This window comes from Cryptomeria japonica, chromosome 4 (genome assembly GCF_030272615.1).
Source record: "Cryptomeria japonica chromosome 4, Sugi_1.0, whole genome shotgun sequence".
In the NCBI taxonomy this organism is placed as follows: Eukaryota; Viridiplantae; Streptophyta; class Pinopsida; order Cupressales; family Cupressaceae; genus Cryptomeria; species Cryptomeria japonica.
In genome coordinates, this window is record NC_081408.1 from 7,682,854 (window position 1) to 7,706,535 (window position 23,682).

At 35.0% G+C, this 23,682-nt stretch overlaps 1 protein-coding gene across 1 annotated transcript in view; it reads right to left on the minus strand.

The window, feature by feature from the left end:
• Positions 1-7,765, minus strand: part of LOC131050036 (nuclear pore complex protein NUP62) — a 93,135-nt gene extending 85,370 nt beyond the window's left edge. Inside the window, exon 1 of the mRNA XM_057984164.2 lies at positions 6,050-7,765. Coding sequence (XP_057840147.2) covers positions 6,050-7,529 — 1,480 coding nt within the window. The 5' untranslated portion in view covers positions 7,530-7,765. The remainder of the gene's footprint in view (positions 1-6,049) is intronic.
• Between the last annotated feature and the right edge of the window lie 15,917 nt (positions 7,766-23,682).

Here is a 23,682-nt window from a genome sequence, read left to right on the forward strand (position 1 = left end):
GACTTGAAACTCCATGTGTTTTTTGCAATGATCCCGCCTTCAACTGCTATTTATGATCTGCAAAACCAAAAGAAAATAAAGTTAAAATTCTAACTTTGAATGCAAATTTTGAAGGTTTGATGGCAAAGTGCTCTGATTTTGGTCCCTTTTACTCCAATTCCTCAACTCTTTTAGCCTTTAACAAGCTACAAACACTTAGAAATTTTAGCAACCCTTGAAAACTCAATCTGATTTGAAGGTTTGGGAATGAAATTTGTCTTTGATTAATCTGAAAATGAATAACTTGGTCCAAAAATCTGTGAAATAAACGTTGAAATCAGATTCGAATTCTGGAAAACATGTGAAAGTCAGACTAAGTCCTTGAAAATATCCTCCAAAATTTTGAAAAGTAGATTGAAAAATCACTGAAGATGCCTTGAATCTTCATCAAAAGGTAAAGAAACAAACCAAAATACCCGTCACCTTAATAAATAGATGAAAACCCTTGTTTGTCTTCTCCTCAATGCCTTAGAAAATTTTCGAACTGTTCTTGAGGCTCTGAAAATGCTTTAGAAAACCTGAAATAATCTTTCTTCAAGTGTCTTGCTCTCCAAATTCAAACTCCTTGAATGAGAGAAATGAATGAATGATTCATTCTTAAAGAGTTCCAACTTTACAATTAGAAACCCAATCAGTCCTTCCAAATTCGAACTAGATTTATTTCTTTTTCTCTTCCATTCATCGAACCTAGACATGTCTTGTTTCTTTGTTGAGTTTAGCCTCTTAAGAAAGTTTCTATTTTGATTTCAATTGAACTCAATCACTTTGGGAAAGTTCTGATTTTGTTTCTAGTTTGACTTTAGTTCCTTAAGAAAGTTTCTATTCTCAGTTTGAGTTCATGAATCAAACTCCATCTTTCTTTCTTCTTCCAAATTTTGAAACTTTCTAAAACTTTCTTCTTTCCCTTGGCTCGAATTTTGAAACTTTCTTTCCTTCACCATAGTGGAGTTGGTAAAATATTTTCCTTGCTTGCTGATCAGATTTTCAACACAAAGCGAACTTTGTCATTGATTTCCTTATTCTTTTCCAGCTTGGACGGACTTGGAAGAGCCTCTTATCCATCCACATGGAGCACTTGGCAAGAGTCTTTCACTTCTCTTCAAAACCTTCTACTATTGCTGGACGGAGTTTATCAAACCTTTGCACCTCTTACTTGAAACGTATTTCACATGTGGGCGGACTTCAATGGAACTTGTGCACCATAGGCAAGCAGACTTCATGGAACTTGTGCACCTCTTACTTGCCATGTTCTTAACCTCTAGGCGGACTTAATCAATCTTTTGCACCATGTTCAATCTTCTTCAAGGCGGACTTCGCCGTCTCTTTGCCCTTACCACATAGCGGAGTTCATCAAAGTTGTGCACCATGGGTAGGCGGACTTGGAAGAATGTATGCACCATTGAGGGCGGACTTGATGAGATGTCTTCCACATTCTTAAACCATGAGGGCGGACTTCAAAAGACCCTTGACCATGTGAACATCCTTGCTGGGCAGACTTGGAGAGAGTTGATCCCTAGGATAACTAAATTTGAAATCTCCATAACTTATGCATTTCAACTCAAATCTTCTTGAAATTTGAAATTCATAATCCATTTATCCACCAAATTCCTGTGGATCCCTAAAATCTAGGAAGTTAGCTTTCTGGGACAAAACTTGAATTTTGAGTGGAATTCTTGAACATTTTCAATGTAACTCAGAGCCAACAATGCAAACCCTAGATCCCTTTCCAAAAATAGAAAAAACAAGCATCCCTAAAAAATAGGAAAAACTTTCTAAAAATAGCCATTTCAGGTATCATGCATAAAGTGCCAAAAAGGAATTTTCCTAAAAAATAGGAAAAAGCAAAAAAGAAAAACTTTCCAAAACTAGAAAGTTGTCCAAATTGACCCAAATCAATTGCAATCTTCGTTCTTTGGAATTTCTAGGCACACCAACGGTGTGTAGACTATGTTCTAACCATGGCTTGCATAGATTGACTTATGACTTCCAAAACTTGGACCTTTCAAAACTGACAAAATTGGGCATCAGGAAGGTTGCAAGACTCTAACAAAACCCTAAAAGGCAAAAGCAAGGAGGGTCCCCATTTGCAATGGGCCGATGTGTGAAAAAGGTCACAACGGGACGTAATTCTATAGTTTATATGGTCTAGAACTTTATTTTTAATTAACATAAGGTCTTAAGTGAAAATTAAAATATTTCACTTATATTATTCAAATATTATAAAATTTAGTCATTTGAGGTTCCCATCAACATAAAGTTGTTTTAAAAAGGGGCACTCCTAGGAGTGAGTTCCAACCTAGAGAGTCATAAGGTGTTTTTAATAATAAATTAAAAATAAGGCTCAAGTTGGAGTCCAACATAGGGAGTCATAAGGGTTTTTTAATAAATAAAAAGAGGGAAGCTTATCATGGTGTCCAACCTGGGGAGATGTAAGGGTTTTAATAAATTAAAAATAAAAAGGATTTTCCTTCATTTTGGGCATGGGAATTAGGCTGAAGATGGTGCCCTTTTTGAAGGCAAATTGGAGCCTCCATTCATTCATTCAAGTTTTCATGTTTGGAATTTGTTTGTAGCTTCTCTGGAGGCTTTCTTTTGGGTTGGTGAGGAAGAAATCTGTTGCTAATGACATCTTTTACGCTGTTGAAAGATACGGTTTGGGAGACCTGCGGTGCTTTCCATACAGGCAACACGTGGGCTTATTAGAAGAATTGAATCTTTCAATAACAGGGTTGTTGAAGATTTGTTGAAGCGGTTTAGACAGATTAAAAGGGGTTAGATCAGACCTATTTGTGGTAGTTACAGCTGCCAACATCCTTCCATCATTTCATTGGGCAATTGGCACTCAGAATTAAAGGTGTGGTGTGCAGAATTGGGAATTTACAGGTCTGATTTCATTGCAGCAGCGGGTACAAGTCATCAACTTTTTCTGAGGATGTTTGATTTAAATATGTAGGGGTATTTAACAATCTGAGTTGCTGTTGTATTGGAGAAAAAACCATTATTTTGATCAGCATCTAATTCTGGAATTTTCTGCTATCATATTGCATGATAACTAATTTGTTTCAGGATTAGCATTTGCTGCAATTTATTATTGTCTCATGCCGATTCATCAACAAAACAAACCCCTTCTGCAACTTCTGTCTAGTCTAAAAGATCACAAAAAAAGAAAACAACATAGCATTTTTAATTAAAAAAAACAACAGGGCAGCATACTACACCCTCCCACTCCTTTTCAATACTACCAATTAATAAATAATGTAAAGGTGGGTTTGTCTAATATGTGGATTTTTTATTGGAGTTTTAACACTCGCATGGTAGAAGTATGGCAATATTTTTGGTTTGAATTGTATGGGATGGTCATTGTCTGTTAATATTTTTGTTGGGACCTATTAATGCTCTCTCAAGTTTTGTGAGTGGTGTGTGGTCAGCTCCATATATACGCTATATATCAATGATATGACTAAAATGGACTGTTTATGGGTATTTTGGTTCTCTTTTTTTGGAATGCCACTGATTTAAAATGTGTAGTTTAGAACAAGTAGGTGGAAAATAATCAAATGGAATGGAATTATTGTTTTTGTCAATTGTTGATGAAAGCTTTTTATGGATTTTGTCGAATACAATTGAAAAATAGATGGATCTAGTGAACCCAATGGTTACCAATTATCCAAGCTTCAATCATCTTTTTTTTGGCTTCTACGTTCCTTACCCAAGTATACTAAAAAAATTAATCTCTGAAATGAGGTTTGCTTGCCAAGAAACCTAGATGAACCTAGACTAATCTAGGTTATGGTATGATCTTGGTCCAAGTCTAACCCAGGTTTAACCTAGGCCTGGAACATACCTAAGCCAAATGTGCAAGCCTCCCCTAAAAACCAAACCCTCCCAAACAATGATGACAATTATTGATGTGTATTGGATTTCAATGTGCAATTACACTAATATAAACCACCAAAATTAGACTGAACAAAAAATTGCAATTAAGTCTCTCAAATAAAGAACAAGTGCATTGCCAACATCTAAACTTGTATATGAAAATTTGGGCACAACTTTTAAGAATACATTGATCACAACTTTTACATTCCAATTATTACTCCTATGGCATCAATAATTGTGTTTTTTGAAGAATTTGTACCTTAGTTAAAAGCAATAAAATTATATGCTCTATTTAACCAAGGGCGGAACAGAACATGCGTAGGGCACAATGGAGAAAACAGAGTTTGTTCATATGGAGAGCTGTGACTGCAAATGTGGTGCCCCAGTAGGAGAGCAACTCCAGGATATTTTTGTTATCACTGGCGACGTGGAGGAGGAAGCAATTAGAAGGATACTGGGGCGGCAGATGCTAGAGGGATCACATAGCCATAATGCTGCTCTCGTGGAGAAGTTTATTTACACGGTTGCTTGTACCTCGACCGGCTTTGAGACCACGGAGAGGGCCATCAGGAGGATAGTGGCCCCCACACTGAAGGAGAAAGCAGTTAAGGCAGTCAATACAATAACCTGCACTTGACAAAACATTTGTCATCGTCCACAGCTTAAGTCTGAGTCTTAAGGCATATGGCATGGTTATCGTGTTTAAGATTTGGTTCATCATGCCTTGGAAACAGCTCAAAAAATCCATGTAAAGGTATCTAGCATACAGTTCTTTAAAGTTTTAGAGCTTACAATATATTTCCCTGAGCTAATACAGTATATGTCATGGTTATCACCTACAGTCAGTTTTTTCTTGAATCTAATTTAACACATCCATGCACAGGCCTATAGAATAAAAGGCATTAATGCTCCATGCCCAGCGATATTCCCCTTAACATCCACAGTTACTACCTTTCGCAGATCTTCCCTTGTTCTTTGAAGTTTTAGAGCTTCCAATTTATTTCCCTGAGGTAATACAGTGTATAACATGATTATTACCTACAGTCAGCTTTTTCTTGAATCTCATTCCACACATACATGCACAGGCCTGTAGATTACAATCCACCAACGCTCCATGCCCAGTGATATTTCCCATCACAGTACAACATGTGCCACAGTTACTGCCTTTCACAGATCTTCCCTTCAACTTCAATAAATATATGCAGAGGTTTCCAGAAAATAATTTTCAATAATTTCCACCTAGCGAAATAATTCCACAACCTATTATAGCATGTCACAGTTAGAGCTTCCAATATATTTCCCTGAGCTAATACAGTGCATGCCATGGTTATTAACTTCGGTCAGTTTTTCCTTGTATATATTCAACACATTCATGCACAGGCCTGTAGAATACAATCCACTAAAGCTGCGTGCCAAGCAATATTTCCCTAAACATTATAGCATGTGTCACAGTTACTACCTTCGGCAGATCTTCCCTTCAACCTTGTTCAATACATACATGCAGAGATCTCCGGAATATAGTTTTCTAAACTTTCCAACCTAGTAAAATATTTCATCATTCTATTTTAGCATGCCATAGTTATCACATTGATGAAAAGGTCTGTAGTACACAATCATTTGAAGCCTTCGGCCTAGCAAAATATTTCTCTTAGTTATTGCCATTAGTAAAGTTTATTCTCCACCAGAAACATTAGAATTGGGTAAGTTAATTTGAATTTTAACCCTAATTGGTGAGACAGAGATAGTGAGCTTGTCAAACTCTCAGAAACTTGGTACCCAAGAGACCTGCATTTTTCCAAAACCCTGCATGCTAGAGAATTCTGTTCGCACAAAATGATATTTGATTTCTGTGATTGTTAACAGGTATGATTGTGGTGTAGTTATTATCAAGTTCATTCACGAGCGACTCGATTAGTCTTAAAAATATGTGATATGATACCGTAGAACTTTCAAAGGCTGCCCATAACCCTGCCCAATATTTTAAAAGCAAACGAAAAACCACTTCAAGGCAGTTCATAACCTTTGCAATCGTTTCAAAAACAAAGAAGCCTTCAACGCTCGCCATAACCTGACCAAATATTCACCAAACAGCAATGACACATCATAATACAGTAACCTCAAGAAAGAGACTTACCAAATATCGAAGGTGCAGCTGTTGTTTTAGATGCCTCTGAAGACGATAAGGCAAAACCAGGAAATGCAGCGGAATTGGTAGTGGAAGCTGGCCCTGACGAAGATGACTTCCCAAATGATGGAACGGCTGCAGTAGCAGAAGCAGTGGTCTGTGCTGATGTACTCGATTCACCAAATAAAGAAATTGCAGTTGTAGTTGCAGTGGTGGTTGAAGAAGACGAAGCAACACTGCCAAACCCAAATGACGATTGAGATGCATAGGAAGACTGAGTCGCTGGGGTTCCAAAAGAAAGTGAAGTGCCAGGAGTAGCAAAGGCCGGACTAGGATTCCCTGCCGGAGTGCTGAAAGACATGGCCGGTGTAGAAAATGCCGTGGCCGGGGTGCTGAAAGACATAGCCGGTGCAGAAGATTGTGCTGGGGTTGAAAAAGATAATGCTGAGGAGCCTCCCAACGTTGCAGGAGGCGTTGAAGCTGAAGAAGATGCCGGAGTTGCAAAAGAGAATGGTGAAGGGGTGCCGAACAAATTGGTACTTGGTGTAGCCTTCACAGCAGGATTTTCTTTCCCTGCAGCTGCCCCGGAGAAAGAAAACCCCGACGATGATGAGCTAGTCACACCGAAGAGTGATGATGGTGCAGCAGCAGAAGAGGATGCTGCTGGGGCACCGAAAAGAGACGATGTTGCTGACGCTCCGAAGAGGTTAGATGATGCTGCAGCTGAAGAAGCCCCAAATAGATTAGTAGGCGCAGCTGCTGAAGAAGAGCCTGCAGCACCGAAGATAGATGTAGGTGCTGAAACATTAGTAGTCGTTGCACCGCCAAAGAGAGATGTAGGCGCCGCGGCAGAAGTAGCACCGAAAAGTGATGCAGGTGCAGCAGCCGAAGAGGAGGCTGATACACCACCAAAATGAGACGTAGGCGCAGCAGCGGCCGAAGTAAAGGCTCCTGTGCCAAAAAGAGATGTAGAGGCCGCAGCTGAAGAAGCAGTTCCAGCACCAAAGAGAGCCGAGGGTGCAGAGGCAGTGGCACCGAAGAGAGATGTAGGCGCTGAAGACGCAGTGGCGCCGAAGAGAGATGTAGGCGTTGAAGCCATAGTCGCGCCGAAAGGAGGTGTTGGTGTCGCAGCCGCAGTGGCGCCGAAGAGAGGTGTTGATGCCGCTGTAGCGCCAAACAGGGGTGTTGATGCCGCAGCCGCTGTGGCGCCGAAGAGGGGTGTTGATGCCGCAGTGGCGCCGAATAAAGGGGTTGATGCTGCAGTTGCGCCAAACGGAGATGTTGGTGCCGCAGCCGAAGAGGCTGCCGTAGTACCAAACCCAAAGGAGGGCGAAGACGCCGCTGGTTTAAAGGCCGAGGCGCTGCCAAAGCCGGAAGCAGGAAACGATGTTGAAGCCGAAGACGAAGACGAAGATGAAAATGCTCCAAACAAGGAAGGCGTTGAAGAACTTCCTGCTCCTGTGCCGAATCCAAATCCTGTGCCCGCCATGGTTGGAGCACAAGTAATGCCGATGAAAGATTAAAATTGAAACCTAAAGCCCTAGACCGAAGGGTTTTGAGAAATAAACTATCTACTGTTGTTCCTGTAAACCTGCCGCATGATTTGCTTCTGCAAATCTAACAAATGGAGGGAAACATGGTTTGTGGCTATGTTTAAACCTTTTCCACAGGGAATTACGGGATATTTTAGAGGAGCCAGGGTGGATTTAGCACACCATGTTTTTGTCCTTAATCTAGGCTAGTACCCATATTGTACCATTAATTATTTTTAATAATTAATTGATAAATAAATACTAATTAAAGTTTAATTACTAATTAATTAAAAAAAAGGTCAATGGTACAATATGGGTGCTGCATAAACAGGTGACTCATGAGGATGAATATTAGACTATCAATTCCACATTATTTGGAGGCGGATACGGCATATTTTTTTTATTTTGTTTTTTGTTTTTTGTCTTTTTTGTTTTAAAATTGTTTTTTAAATAGTAACATGTGTTTTTTAAATTATGGTTCGTGTATTTTTTATTTTAGAAATGGTAAACATAGTATGAATGAAACATAAACTAGCAATTGCACCTTGGTGTGCAATGTATACGTCGAATAGCAAAATATTGGAAAAAATCTGAAAGGGTAATTAAGAGAATAGTTGGAGAAAGAGGGTGATTAGGAGAATAGTTGCTTTATGAAATAGGTAGATTGAAATCAAGTAAGTGGAGTGAAGAACAAAATATTGAAATGTTAGATTTTGTTTCATATACAAAGCTCAAAATCTCATTATTTACTAATTTTGTTTTGAAAAAATATTTACAAGGTGGAGAATTTAATTAGAAACATTGTGGAATTGAACATATGGTCTAAATTAGTTGGAACTTGTAAAGAAAATGCACTTAAAATGTTGAAAGTGGATTTGCAAAAAACATTTGCATAACTTCTTCATTTATAGGTTCCCTGTAACAGGATACATAGTTCCACAATTGATATCATACTCTATAGAAGAATAGTGGGCAAAACAGGATTTTTGAATTTGAATTTGTATAAGCTAAATGAGTTTAATAATTTACCATATATAGATGAAAAGCATAACCATTGTTTTGAACACGTTTCACAGTTTTAGAAAACACATAAAATTTGTCAAATAGAGTAGTGTAATTGAATCATAGTATATAGAAGAATATTGTGCAAAGAAAAACTTATCAAATTGAATTTGTATAACTTGACTGAGTTTAATATTTTACCTTTTAGAGATCAAAATTAGAAGCATTGTTTTGAACATGTCTTGGACATTTACAAAACACCTGAAATTTGTCAAATAAAGTAGTTTAATTTGAGCAATGTGCTAAGATTGAATGGTATGCATAATATAAGTATTGAACTAAGAATAGAAGGAACATACCTCATATGCTTGGATGGTTAGTAGATTGTGCATCTGATAATGTCTTCAATCGTGCCTCCTCTTCTTTGTGTCGAGTGACATGTGGACTTTGTTGCATTCGTGCATACCTTTCGAATGTGAAGGCAAGGTGAATGCGAAGACTTGTAAGATCACGAACTCTTGAAATAGTTGTGAATGTCAACCCTTGTTGGTCAATGTTGCCAATGCCAATTGTTTCTCTTTGAAGTGTGAGTCCTTGTGATTTGTGTATTGTCAAGGCCCATGCCATTTTTAGTGGTATCTATCATCGAAGACCACAACTTATTGGTGGTATAGGTATATTTGTTGGGTTATTCTGATCCCAAGTCGGACATGTGTAATTTTGGAATTGAACAACAACAAATAAGGGCAATTGAGGTGGGTTTTCACCATCATTGTATACAATATCTTTGACTTGTCCGAGTGCACCATTGACAGGTCATGTTTCCACCCATGGATTTGTAGACAACATAACCTCTGGGCCAATACATAGCAAGATCTTAGATTGTAGTTGTTCATCATCTAGATTTGAGCATGACAATCCCTTCATTTGTTATGCAGTGGATGGGGCAATAGGATTTTCTAAAGACAACAACATATGTTTATTATGCAATGACACCATTTCATTTGTTGCAAAAAGATGTATGGATGGTAAGAAAATAGATTGTTCTGCAGATGTGAGTGATGAACTTGACTGAGACATTAGAAGTTGTCAGTCTGCAATTGTAGGTGTTGCATTTCGTAAATTTGAGAGGAGATCATGAAAAGAAATTTGTGTAGGTTGCTATCCAATTTGACGAAATATTTTATCCAATGTTATAATTGTTGTGAAGCTACGACATAGTGTCCCTCCACAAGAAGTTGAAGCATACATTGGAATGTCCTTGACGAGTGGTAGCTGGCCCAAGTCACCAAATAGTATGATTGAGCACCCTCCAAATGGGATTTGGTTATGCGTAGGGAATGCCTCACGCAACCTCATATCAATGAATTGTATTAACCTTCAACCAATGAAGCTCATTTCATCTATTAGAATATAATGAATGAAGTACAAGTTTTCTTGGAAGTTTGCAAGTGTTTGTCCTTGGAGGGGGACCATTTCTTTGATTGGAATTTGAAGGGAAAAATGAATTGTTGATTCTTGTATGTTAAATGTTGCAATGCCTATTGGTGCAAGGAGTAGTAGTGGTGATTGTCCATTTGGTGTCAATCTCATCATTGTAGACTTTATGCTCATTATCAAGTGAGACTTTCTCGTGCCTGTAGTTCCTTGAACAATAATCTTTAGTGGTGGCTTTAAAGTATTGTCTTGTAGATGTGAAATAACTAAATCATATGCCTTTTGTTGTTGTATAGACGGGTCATGTGGGGCTTGTTGATTTTAAACGTGGTGGGCTTGAAACGTTGTCTGATTGGAGTGTATGAAAGTAGTAGCTACAAATTTTTGTTGTGTGGGTATGTGGTGTTTTGCCCAATCATGGCTCAAGTCAATTTCACGTTGGCCAAGCATATTAAGTTCATCCAATTGAATAGGAAGCCCTGGGTATAAAGTTGAAAGGGTCTGCCATTCATTAAGGAAGTCTTGTTGTATTTGTTCAGACTCGCTTGAAGGAGTGCTAACATCACTTTCTTCCATTGTTATTGAGGTTGTTTGACATACATTCCATGGATGGTAGTTTTTGGAGAACCTCTCCCATTGTGCTTTTATTTCATCATCTGAAGAGCCAAAATTGGTGCAGGAGCACCTAATTTTGAGCTAGTTTTGAGTCCAGTTTATACATTTTGGTGTGTTTGTTCTTACTTTGGTTTGGAGTGGTGAATAAGAGTCTTCTTTTAGGTATTCATATGTTTTGGTAGTACTTTGGTAGGTTGAATGTCCTTAGGACAATGCATTTGCTCAATTTTGGCTTGTAAGCCTAAAATGGCAAAATCTTGCATTTTGATGAAAAATGTCTTGAATAGCTTTGTTTGGCATTGGAACGTGTCAATGTAATTTTTTTTAGTCATCTTAGATGGTTTGAAGGAGAGAATCAAGCATGTAAGGCAAAAATGCACTTTTTGGCAAAAGTTGTCAAAGTTGTTTGACAACTTTTTGCAACATTGAGCAATTTTTTGCATTTTTGTGCAAAGGGTTGGTTAGGGAGCCAATGGAGAGTTATTTAGGCCACAAGTGGCATATAAAATCTTTGAGCATCAATGTAATGAGGTTTTTCAATGCCTGGAATAGATTGGAATACATTTTGAGACCAATTTTGAAGTATTACATTGCATTTTGTCAAGCATAAGAGCAACAATCCATACTTAATGGATTGATTGCATTGTTGTACTTTGCTTATTGTTTTGTTCATGTTCTTTTAGTACTCAGGAAGTAATTTGGTTAGTTTATTTGCAAGTTTTGATTTAGTTTCTCATTTTGTAAGCTCTTGGCCCGAGTAAAGGTTTGAGAGGCCCAGACATGGTTCTTGCTTGAAGTCCTTTGAGTTATTCTCAATAACCCTTGGGACTCGAGCCATGGAACCCTTTTACAGTGTATATAACTTTTCTTTTCATTTGGAGGTCATTGAAAGGCCAATGAGCATCATTTCCTAAGCGAGCTCAGTCATAGCCCGATTAGGAAATGAATGAGATTATGTAAGTGTTTGCAAGAAAGAGCAGGGTTGGAGTTGCAGAGTGTTTGGGATGAAAAAGTGATGTGTGGCAAAACATGTGTGAATTTGGAGGTGTGGCAGATCAAGGAAGACACCTAAACCTTGGAAAAAGACCAAAACAAGCCCAAAATCACCTAAAACAAGCATTTCTCGTGTCCCATACCTATACGATCAGACTTAGATTCCTAAATTTAGAATTTGGAAAGTACTTCCAAAAGGGTATCCTGATCAGAAAAGATTTTGTGTGTGTCTTTGGATAAGTTGGGAGAAAATCCACAAAAAACGGTTTGGTGGGGCTAATTGGGCTCTAGGGCTACTAGGCCTAGAAAGTAGGAAAAGGAAGGAGAGATGGGGAAAATAATGAAACCCTCTCTCAAAACCAACTAATTATCTTAGGAAAACATCACCAACACCTGCTACAACCCCTGCAAGCACTTGTGAGGATTTTTAGAGTATAAGGTTGGATTTACCCTGGTGAATCTCAACCATGCTTGAGCAATCAAGGAGCACATTTGGATTGGGAGCACTCCTAGGGAGCTTAGGTGTCCAAAATTGTTTTGAAGACAATATGAACAAAGCATGAAGCCCATTAGGACAACACCTGACTGCCCTTAAACAAGTTGTAAACTCTCTTTGAGTGACCTCCCCATCAAAAATCCATTTGAATGTTGCGGAATGGATGGTACAGTAAGAGTTCACTCCAACAAAATGTTTGAAAATATTTGTCCTCCTTTGAAGGTATGGATGTGAATCTAGGGGATACTCAAACTGTTACTGGAGTGGTTCGCTCGTTCCATTGATCATGTTTTTGAGATGCATTGAATGACTATTTTTGAGTTACGTCAATAAGACACATTCTCTCTAGATGTATAGGCCTTTCCATGTAAGTTGCATTATAGCTTGGATACGTGGTTGTTCCTATGGGGGAGATTGAAACACGGTGGAAGTTTTTTGGTTCACATTTAAAGAAACAAATGTTCTGCTAGAGAGGGATAGTGGTAGCTTTAGTAAAAGGTGTCAGGTCTCTGGAGCACCTATATCACGGTCGACAAGGTTCTCAAGAAGCATTTTTTGAAAAGCATTAGGAGTTGGTGTATCAGGCTGAAAGTTAGTTGAAATGCGAGACAACATTTGATGATATGTCTTAGATTTGTTTTTAGCTTTAGCTGCATATTTTGCAATACATTTGATCACAACATCTATTGAGAGAATGGGTTGACAATCGACATTGGCCCTCCATATAGAAACTATGAATGGGTTGTGAAGATTGAGGCAGTCATCATTGCGAGCAAGAGTGATTTTCTGTTGGTCATTTTCAACATTTGAAAGAGTAGAATTATCTTAACGGTCCAAGGGGCCTTGTAACAACATAGAAGAGTTGTGCCCTTTCTTCTGAGGCATGTTTGGGCAGTACACTTTGTATGTCGTTGAACACGATTGACCAACTCACAATAGTCAATGGAAGTATCACTTGATTGAATCATTGTTGTGTCCATCAAGCAAGGGTCATCAATAATAGATTGATGGAATGCTCGGTTTCTGAATTCCAATGCTCATGGGTTCCATGCAGAGACATATCTATCAATGTAGTGAAGTGCATTTTGTACTGACGGAATGTGATTCTACTGTATTTTGTCAATGTTTGGTGTTTTTTGTAGCCAAATGAAACCATGGATATGTGCAGAGCCTCTATGTTGCCACTCACACCTACAAATTTAGGTGTTTATACTCAAAAATAGTAAGAGTTAAATTTAAAATTTAAAACTCGGCAGAGTTATACCTGTACCAATAGTCAGTTGCACCAAGAAGTTTTTCCAAGACCTCGGCACAAATTGTTGTGAATCTATGATGCATGTAGAGTGCAGTAAGGTGGGGATTTTGAACTATATTTTGTAATCTCCACTTTGAAGTCGCATACGGATTTGTTGGTGTGGTGGATGGCATGATTTTATGTAAGTCTGGCCATTTTGTATCTGTTGCACTAAGTGTGAAAAATAGTGTTGGGCAACCAATCTGAATGACCATATTAATAAGTTCCCTTCTGTGTTGGTTCCAAAATGGTTTTGTACCAAAGATTGATGAGCTAAAACGCATTAGCTAATCAGCTAACTTTTCATCAGGCGAGTCCTTTAATCTTTGACGAAGGGCACCAATTGTTGCAGGTAATTCATCATGGAGTTTCTTTTGAACAAAAATAGATATTGTGGCTTGACTTCGATGCCGCATAATTATAATCAATATGAAGTACCTAAACCTTGGGTGTTGGTCAAACCTGTTATCATGGTATCATAGAAGATGGAGAACATACTAGTGTAGCTTAACTTCTTTGAGACGTGGTTGTTTGAATGCAACTGTACCCTTTGGGAACAAAGTGGGGAATGACATCACAAATAATCCTTCAGTGTTGTATTCATTTATGGGAGATGGGGAGATGGGTGGCCATTGCAATATAGGAGGTAGTCTTCCTTTGCCTAGTTGCAGTAAAGAGCATACTTCTTCGACCTCTCTGCATGCCGATGGAAGGTTCGCCACAAATGAAGTAGTTGTTTGCAAATTCTCTTCAAATGGATCATCTTTTGTACTATTTTCTTGCATGAAGCTCATATCAATGAGATCTAGATTTGAAGTTGTTGCATATAAAAGGTTAGATATGTTTGTGGGGTTAAGGGGTAAGGATATCAATGCTGAGACATCTACTTGTACATCTTTTTAGTATGGGTCATATGAGATCTTATATTGCAATGCATCATAAACACGTCCTCTACTCACATAGAAGTTGTATTGTTGTTGATTACTGGTTTCCTTGTTTACTATTATTATGTCAAATCCATCTATATGTCTAAGCAAGTGGGATACAATTGCTAAAATTTCTTGAGGAAAAGAAATAGCGTGTCTACTATATTTGAGTTGCCCCCCTCTTGCATAAGTAACTTGAAGGATAGGGATAACCCTTGCTATCAACATCTCCTCGACTTGAATTAGTATTTGCAAACAGTGTGGTTGTTCACCAGGGTCCATGTCATTTCATTTTGAGAAGTGATACCCATTTTTTTTTTTCTGATGTGCATTTGTAACAAGTATTAATTCCATTTTGTTGTCTAGTTTTAATTCTTGGATATTTTTCCATGCAAACTAGACATGTTGAAAACTTTGAAAGTTTGTCCAACTTCGAACGAAATTTGTTTCTAGCATTGCAATAATTTTGAGAGAAAACTGGGGGTGTATGCATATGACCTATTGGGATAGGTTGACTTGTATGTTCAATTTGAGGCACATGTGTTTGTAGATGTGTTGGATATTGGGAAGAAGAAAATATGGATGTAGAGGCTTGCTCAACATCAGTGTGTTGGGTCTCTCATCTTCTTTTGTTAATAATAATTTTCCTTGTATGGTACCTTGCACGTTGCATTTCATTTCGATGAGCACGTTTCTCTTGCATTGTATCAATTTGTATGTCCAGGGCATGGTCTGTTGACTACCAAAGGAATGTGGTCTATCTGTGGAATTTTTTTTTCAAATATAAATATATAACAATATCAATGTAATACAAAATGAAGACATTTATCTATTTGCAGGAGTAGTTGACTAATATAAACATAGAAAAAGAATTGCAAACATAATTTGAAATGACATGTAAAACCATTCATAAAGATACTTATGACATAAATTGTGAGGATAATTTTTTTTTTTTTATCATATTAACATAGCATATGTTCATATACGTGTTTATTGGAGGTCAAATATCTTGGCACATACTAATCTCACTTTAAAAATAAACAAATTGCAATGTCAATTTTAATAAATGTAAAAGAATAATTTTAATTAACAAGAGTAAACTTTAAAAAAATATAATTAAAAAGGACACATGGTCAAACCATTCATAAAGATACTTATGAGATACATTGTGAGAAGAAAAAACAAACAAACATATATATCAAATTAACATAGCATATGCTCATATATGTGTTTCATTTCAAAAGAAATATTTGCAATGTCAATTTATATAAATGTAAAATAATAATTTGAAATAACATGTCTAAGTATTATACACATTGAGTGTATAAAAAGATGTTTATTTACATCTTTAAATATAGGAAAATAATACAAGATATCTTGCTATATATGTTTGAGGGAAAATATATTTACATTGATGGAGAAATGAAATACATATTATCGAAAAAGATATGCAAAATGGATATGACCTTTGAGAGGAAGTGACAAGAGTAACTTTTAAGCGGGCTTAATGGTCGTAATAATAATGCTTTGTGTTTCTTGGCCAACAAATGGAACCATTTTGATGTTGATATAAAAGAGAAATTGGCAATCAACAACATTGTCCAAAATGGGTTTTGCAACATTATGTTCTGCTTGTAGAAGTTGAAAATCTTTTGTTCCAACACCCAACAGGGCATTTGATGGTTTGTCGAATGCAGTTACTTTTAGAAGTTCCCCTGTTGCATCTTGCAAGTCCATTTTAAGCATGTAACTTAAATCACATTCAGAGATAAAAGTAGAACACTTTGAGCATTGAAATGTGTTTGGTGAGCTCTCAACATTTTATTTCTTACATTTTTTTTTGTCCACCACCCGTGGACAAGAAAGGTAGTAAAAGTTGTCGAAGTGGAGTTTTTTGATAGTGGCCTTTACATAGACTTTTTTTTGCTCGGAAAAGCATTCATTGGTAATAGATGAAATATCTTTTGGATTTTCAAATATGGGTGGTGGGGGTTGGTTTTGTGACAAGGAAATGTAAGGTTGGTCAATCTCATTTCTGGCATACCATTCTTGCAATGTTGAGGTTTCCAATAGATTTGGATTGATTAGAATTGTAGTCGAAAAGATAGTGTCAAGTGATTTCCGATTCCAAGATATAATACATGCAGACTTGAACAAAACAACAAGAGGATTCACTTCTACGGACATATCAAGGATTTTTTCCCTTGAAATTGGCAATGATGGCCCCAAAGTGTAACATCTATAGTATAATTTGACATGTCTATGACTGTAGATATACATTTTATTCTCTCTGTGCCATCTCTTTTACGTATGGTCGATGCAACGGAGATGGTCAAAACTATTCCAATGACATCTACAAGGAAGTTAATAGGAAATAACTCAAGTGACTCTATGCTCTTAATGTGGAAGCTATGCTTGGGTATGGTAGACTTTATGCATGTGGAAGGAGTTATTGTTGATGAGCTATGGAGGATTATTTCAAAAGGGTTTGTGGAGCTGTTGTATTTTGTGTTCGCCACTTTTATTCGACCATTGGATATCACATAAAGACTATTAGAGTGAATAACACGGTAGAAAATATCAACAAGTTCATTAAAACAGGTCACATGTATCTGACAACCTAACTTGTCTACAAAATCAAACCCAAAAACTTTCCCTTCACGTCCACCGTTTTTATATTCATGAATTGGGCTTTTAGACAATGCTCGACCCTCAATGGACCATTGTTTGTGATATGGGGTCAATGTTTTAATGAAAAGTATTTGGAAAGGGTTCATGTTTGGCATCGAACATTATGTAGAAGAAGATTGCAATGGGTCTTCAGAGTTGATGGGTGGAAGGTATGTAGTATCTTGGAGGAGAGGTGTTGGGGTTCCAATGATTTTTGCATTGTTTGAAACTATTTCCAAGCTATCAATTAAGATAGCCCTGCAATAAAATTAGATGTATAATTTAGCAAGAAGTTGTATATGGAAAAACAAGAGCAAAAAAAAACATTATTGGGGAGATATGGGCATGCGTGTACTTGTCAAACATCTTGCGAGAATATTCTCTCAGAGAGAGAATAGAACCTTAAATCACTAAAGCTTCTTCCAAAACTAGGGTGTTCAAATCATCAGGAAGCAATGCAGGATGTGTGTGCACACCATCTGAGAGTTTTAGTCGATATTTGATATTTGCAGTTTGAGGTTGTTGAATCGAGTGTATGGATATTACTTGCAAAAAAGGGTCAACAAGAGACATGCCAACAAGAATGTTTGCAATGGCATTTGTAGTTAATATTGCCATCATGTAGTTCGAATGTTCTCGAAGAAATTTGGCCTGTGAATTAATTGAAATATGACAATTAGATAGTGATAAAACAAATGTTGTTGCCAAGAGGTTGAAAGTCAATGTAAATGAATTTTTATAACAACATTGAAATATGGTTAAAGAAATTGTAAGGACTAAAGATTGTGCATTCTCATGTTGCAACAAAACTTTGTGCTCAAAAAAATAAAATTCTAAATAGACTATATGAATCTACACAAAACAAACTAAAAATAAGTGACAATAAGTATAAATAACAGAACCAAGGATATAATCATCAACACAAATATAAATATATTATAATCACTTATATATATTTAAAATATTTAAATAAATAAAAATGCAAAATTCAATATCTTGAAACATATAATAACAATCTTGAAACATATAATTTGTTATTATAAAATCTAAATATATAATTAATTATTAATATATTGTATCTATTATTTTAACAATAATAAATTATTTTTTTAATTTTTTTTTAAATTAATTCTAAAAACTCAAAATTTAATTTTCCACTTAATAAGTCAAAACAAAAATGACTACAAATTTAACAAAGCATACACGATGACTAGCACTTTATTATTCATTTTATATGGTTATTTTGTTGAGTTTCAAAGCATTCTACAAAACGACTTGAGTGATATATGCAGTATGGGATCTATTGTTATGTATCTAGGACTTTAATGATGGAGTTCTTTCAATTGTAATGATTATTAGATTACCAATTATTAATCTATTATTTGCTTCAGTTTAGATGTTTGATAAATTTGTGAGAAACTCTGAAACGAGATTGTAGGAAAAAACCTTGCAGTTGCAGATTTTATTGATGCTAATATTGTCCATTTTGCTTAAAATAATTTAATAATAATATTTAAGAAGAAATTCATTAAATAAACAAGTCTTATAAAAATATTACTCACTTAAATATTGTGTCAAGAATTTACATTGATACATATAAGTTGGTAAGAAGAAACTTATTAAATAAACAAGTCTTTTAAAAAGATTACTCATTATATATTGTGTTAAGAATTTACATTGATAGATATAAGTTGGCTCCATGGTAGGGAAAATAGGAGTTTACCTATTTATTCTGACTATGTATGTACATAGGTGTAAGGCAATTACATATTTTCATTATCTATATAGATAAATGCACCGTATTTACATTCTAAGTAGTCAAAATAACTAATCACATATTTCTCAAATACATCTCATATGTTGCAATGATTTTGGAGGCATCATCAATTGAATAGAGTCTATCCTCAAATAACTGTTTCAAGAAATCACATAGTCCCTCTAATTGTATGCAAGTGGCTTGGAATGTCGATCCAATTCTTAAACAAGGGGTGTTGGTTGGCATGCAATTTTGAATTTATGTGCAATATGATGACAGGTATTTGACACAGTTGAAGCAAGTTGTTGGACATCGGTTCCGACAGATTATGCTTGAGTCATAGAAACACATGATTCTGCTTCCATATTTGTTTCATCCACTGGTACTAACGGGCTTTGTATATTATTCGTTGTATCTCCACTATAGACTTTAATGATTTCATGATTATTTGTGTGGTTAGACATTTCCTGGGAGGAATGAATAAAAAAAAGTATAAGTGGACTGAATCAAAGAAAAATAATTGAAATCAGTTTCATAATTAATTTGAAATAAATATCAAAATTCAAATATAGAGAAACAACACATGAAAAGCATTGAGGAATACTCTCCCTAATGTTTTTTTAAACTTTCTAACCACAATGCACAACATATAAGAACTGAATATAAATATTTATTAAAGTTCACAATATATAAAAATATTTTTTAATTTATTTTAGATTATTTAATTTTTTATGTGTGTGTGTGTGTGTGTGTGTGTGTGTGTGTGAGAGAGAGAGAGAGAGAGAGAGAGAGAGAGAGAGAGAGAGAGATTAAATATATATTATCTAACCAAAAGAAGAAAGAGAGAGAGAGAATCATAATTTTCTATAAGTATTAAATGTAAAATGTAAAATACAATATCATTACTATATATTTAGAATATTTAAATATAACATATATATATATAATATTTAAATATAACTAACACACACATGATATAATTTTATTTTATAATAATATATTAAAAATCGTAAAAATATATATTTTCTAAGATAGATTAATATCATACGAAAAAATATTATACTTATTAATTTAATTTTTTTATTTAACAAAATATAATATATAATAATAAACATAAAATAACTAATTAAATAACATAAACATAACATATATTTAATTTACTTTAACTAAACAAACATAATAATAAATATAAAATAGCTAATTAAATAACATAAACATAACATATATTTAATTTACTTAAACAAAACAAATTTAATATATTAAATAATAACTAAAAAAAAATTACATATAATATACTTACCATAAAGTGGGGAAATAGAAGAATATCTGTAAAATCAATTTTAATATCTTTATTATAAAATCACATAAATAAATCCTCTAAAATCATCTGGGGTAAAAGGAATTTAAAAGCAAGATGTGGAACTAATAACATGTGGCACTAATAAAACTTTCCATAGGGCAACTTTCTCATAGAATTTTAACAATTGTTGTTTAAAATTCAATTCGTGTCACACAGAAAACACTCATGCAATCTATGGTCATACTCTTGCTTCACCATTTGGATTCATATTTGTATTGAAGATTTAATATAATTTAATAATTATTAATTAAAAGAAATTTAAACATTCCATGAATTTATAAATTTGAGAAATTAAAGTGTTTAATTTATTTGACAAAGAAAAGTGAATATAGTTCTATGAATGCGTTCAAATTTAATCTTTCCATTATAAGTTATAACATCGGTATAAAAAGTTTAATTTATTAATTTGAAATGTGATGCAATGAATTTGTTGCCCCCTCAAAAAGTGGAAATGGTGGAATAACACCCCTGTTTATTATTTTCATGAGGGAAAAAAGGACAAACGAACTGGAAAACATGAATACATCGAAGGATAATAAATTAAAGATAAATAATGTAACAATTTTCTTTATCACTAAAACAATATAAAGTAAATCTAAAAAAACAATATAAGTTATTAAAGAAGACCTTTTTCTATATCTTTAAAACAAAACAAAATAAATTTAAATATCTACCAAAGTAAAATCTATTCAAACTTGTAAACATTTTTTAAGTTTGATTGATTGTCTCTCATATCTATAATATAAATTTTTTTGTACTTTTGTTACAAAGACATTTCAGATTAAATTTCACAATATAAAAATAATAATTACATTATAAAATAAATTACAATAGTTTTTTTCAAAAAAATAATACTCATAAAATCATAATACATATAATTTTGAAATAAATTAATATTATCAAATCAAAATTTTAAAAATAATAACAAGTAACATGAAAACTAATTTTTTTTTACTCTCATTAAATTTTTTAGGAAATCTCATTAAATTTCCAATTGGTTTGTTTGTATAAGGATTTTACTGTCCACAAGCCTGCCATTTGGCTTAGTTTTAAGCAAAAATTTAACAAATGTGAACAAAGCAAACATTTGGGAAAATGTGTGTTTAATATTAAGCATTGTTTTATACTCGAGTGTCATATGTTGCATAGATGATTGTTGCCACGTTGCTATAACATTAGTACACTTGTAATTTTCTTGAGGGAACAATAAAGTAATGATAATATAGTAAGGAATTTATAGAGTTGTTTGAAGGCTCTATTTAGCAGTGGAAGAAATAGTGATGCAAAAGCGAAAGCGAGGGATTTCGCCAGAGCAGATGAGGCCACAGTTTATGACCATGCTAAATTAACTGTCATGTATACGAGCCAACTTCTTAAGGTAAGTTTGCTAAAATTTTGTCACAATTTGTTGTTGAAAAGATATAGGGAAGCCCCTCACAAACTTGGTAATGCAATGCGGTATGCCAATTCTACCCATGTGGCTCAAATTTATCCCAATAGACCTCAATGAGGTCTGGTTGCACAACCTTTGGCTTGTTTTTGATTTTTAAAGAAGTTACAAAAACTGTAAAAAAAAAAAGAACAAATGCAGATGAGATGCAAAGCAATTGAAAAGTGGGGTTAGGAGTCAATGCGTTTCATTTTATATACTGAGTCTCGCTACACTTTTACAGACATACTTCCAATTGCCTAGTTTCTCCTTTTGTACTTTTTTTCTTCAAGGATGCCCTAATCGCATTATGTGTTGCCTCGTAAAGGTGCCTAGGGCTTATGCCTTGCGCCTTTGTTTATTAGGGTAAGAACAATAATACACTGCCACTTATTCTTTTGCTTAGAAGAAAAAATCATCATGTGCAGATTATGGTATATGCCAAACTTGGATGTAAATCATAACACACTTGCTATTGTACTCCTTTTCTCCTTGCTCCTGTTACTTGTTGCGCAGCTTGCATTTCACTCATTTTGTCTCCCTTACCTAGTGTGATTCATGTTGCAATCAACTGCCAATTATGTTTGTTTATTGTTGCTCTTACCAAGAGCTTCTTTGCAGTGGCTTAGCATCCCTTATAGTGTCTTCATATACCCTAATCGGGCTCTCCTTTACTGCATTTTTCTTTGCAACTTGTATAAGACTTTGAATTATTTTGTTGGCATTATTCACACTACGAATTCATCTGTCTATGTGTCTACAAGAGGATTTCCAGCTTTGATACCCGGACAATTTACAGTGCATTAGATGGGGGAATATCAGCTACCGTCAATTGTATGCTTGCAACGGTTAAATTTAGGGTTTCTGATAATGCTAAGGCAATTCTCTGAAGTTCTAAAGCCTTTCATTACACATGCAAATTGCATTTGCTTAAGTTTCTAGCGCCTTTCCAGAAAATTATGCATGTTGTGATGTTTCCGACCATAAAATATGTTGTTTGATGAAGATACTTAATTTTTTATATGCTAATGCTAACACAAATTAATGACTTATCAAGGGTTCTTTTCTATGAAGCAATTATTGGTTAAAAAATAGGCTTACAATTTTTAATCCACAGATTGGGATTCCAAACAAAATTAGATACAATTATCCAGATAATAGACACTCGTCTCCAAATAGTAGTTATCCAACGCCCTAAATAAGGTATGGCCCAAGACTCCTGATTAAAGAGATGGTCACTTAATAATTCTTGGTTAATTTTTTGTGGTAAATTCCTCTTTATTACTATCAATCATGGGCAAAGCTATCACTTTGTTAAAATATAGATAGTATTTCTTTATAAGCGCTTTCAGCTCGTGCTTTTGTGATGAACTCTGCATTTGCATGATATCAGAGGAATCTAATAAAGACGAGAGCCTTAGACCATGTTTTCCTGATTTGTTCCTCAGACTATTTATTCCATAATTCGAGCCCATGACTTCTCATTCCCAATATTTTGTAATATAAATACCAAAAATTATGGAGAGAAGAATAGAGCATATTTGGTGTGTGGGAAAGAAAAACTTGTTTTTAGAGGAACGGTCTTCAAGAAATAAGTTTTCATTTGTGCACTACTGTAAAAATGAAGGTAAGTTCATTTTGTTACACTTGACAATTATGGTTTATAGATTGTGTTCACATAGACAACTGATAAACGATGAATGCTTCTAATTTTTTCATCACCTCCTAACGTATGTGGTACCTATTTATCAACAAGCTTTCATAAGGTGTAAATTTAAAAACTAGAGGAAGTGGTGGAGAATACTATCAACAAACAAGAAGTTAATAAAATAAACATTCATAAAAAGTGCACACAATCTAGCTTTGCTTGCTCACCACAACATTGAAGTAATAGACAAAGCAAGGTAAAAACTTGTTTAATAGTGCCTTCAATGTTTTAAGGGTGATGAAGGTGCTGTCAGCTCTCTCCCGCGACTAGCTATTAGAGCAATCTTTTGTATCAGAGCAAACTTTTGTTGCTTGTTGGAAGTGAATCAAAGGAGGTGGTTCTTAGAACTATAAATAAGATGCATAAGACTTAAATTGGGCAAACAAGGCCGTGCTACTAAAAATGACGAGGCACAACAGATATT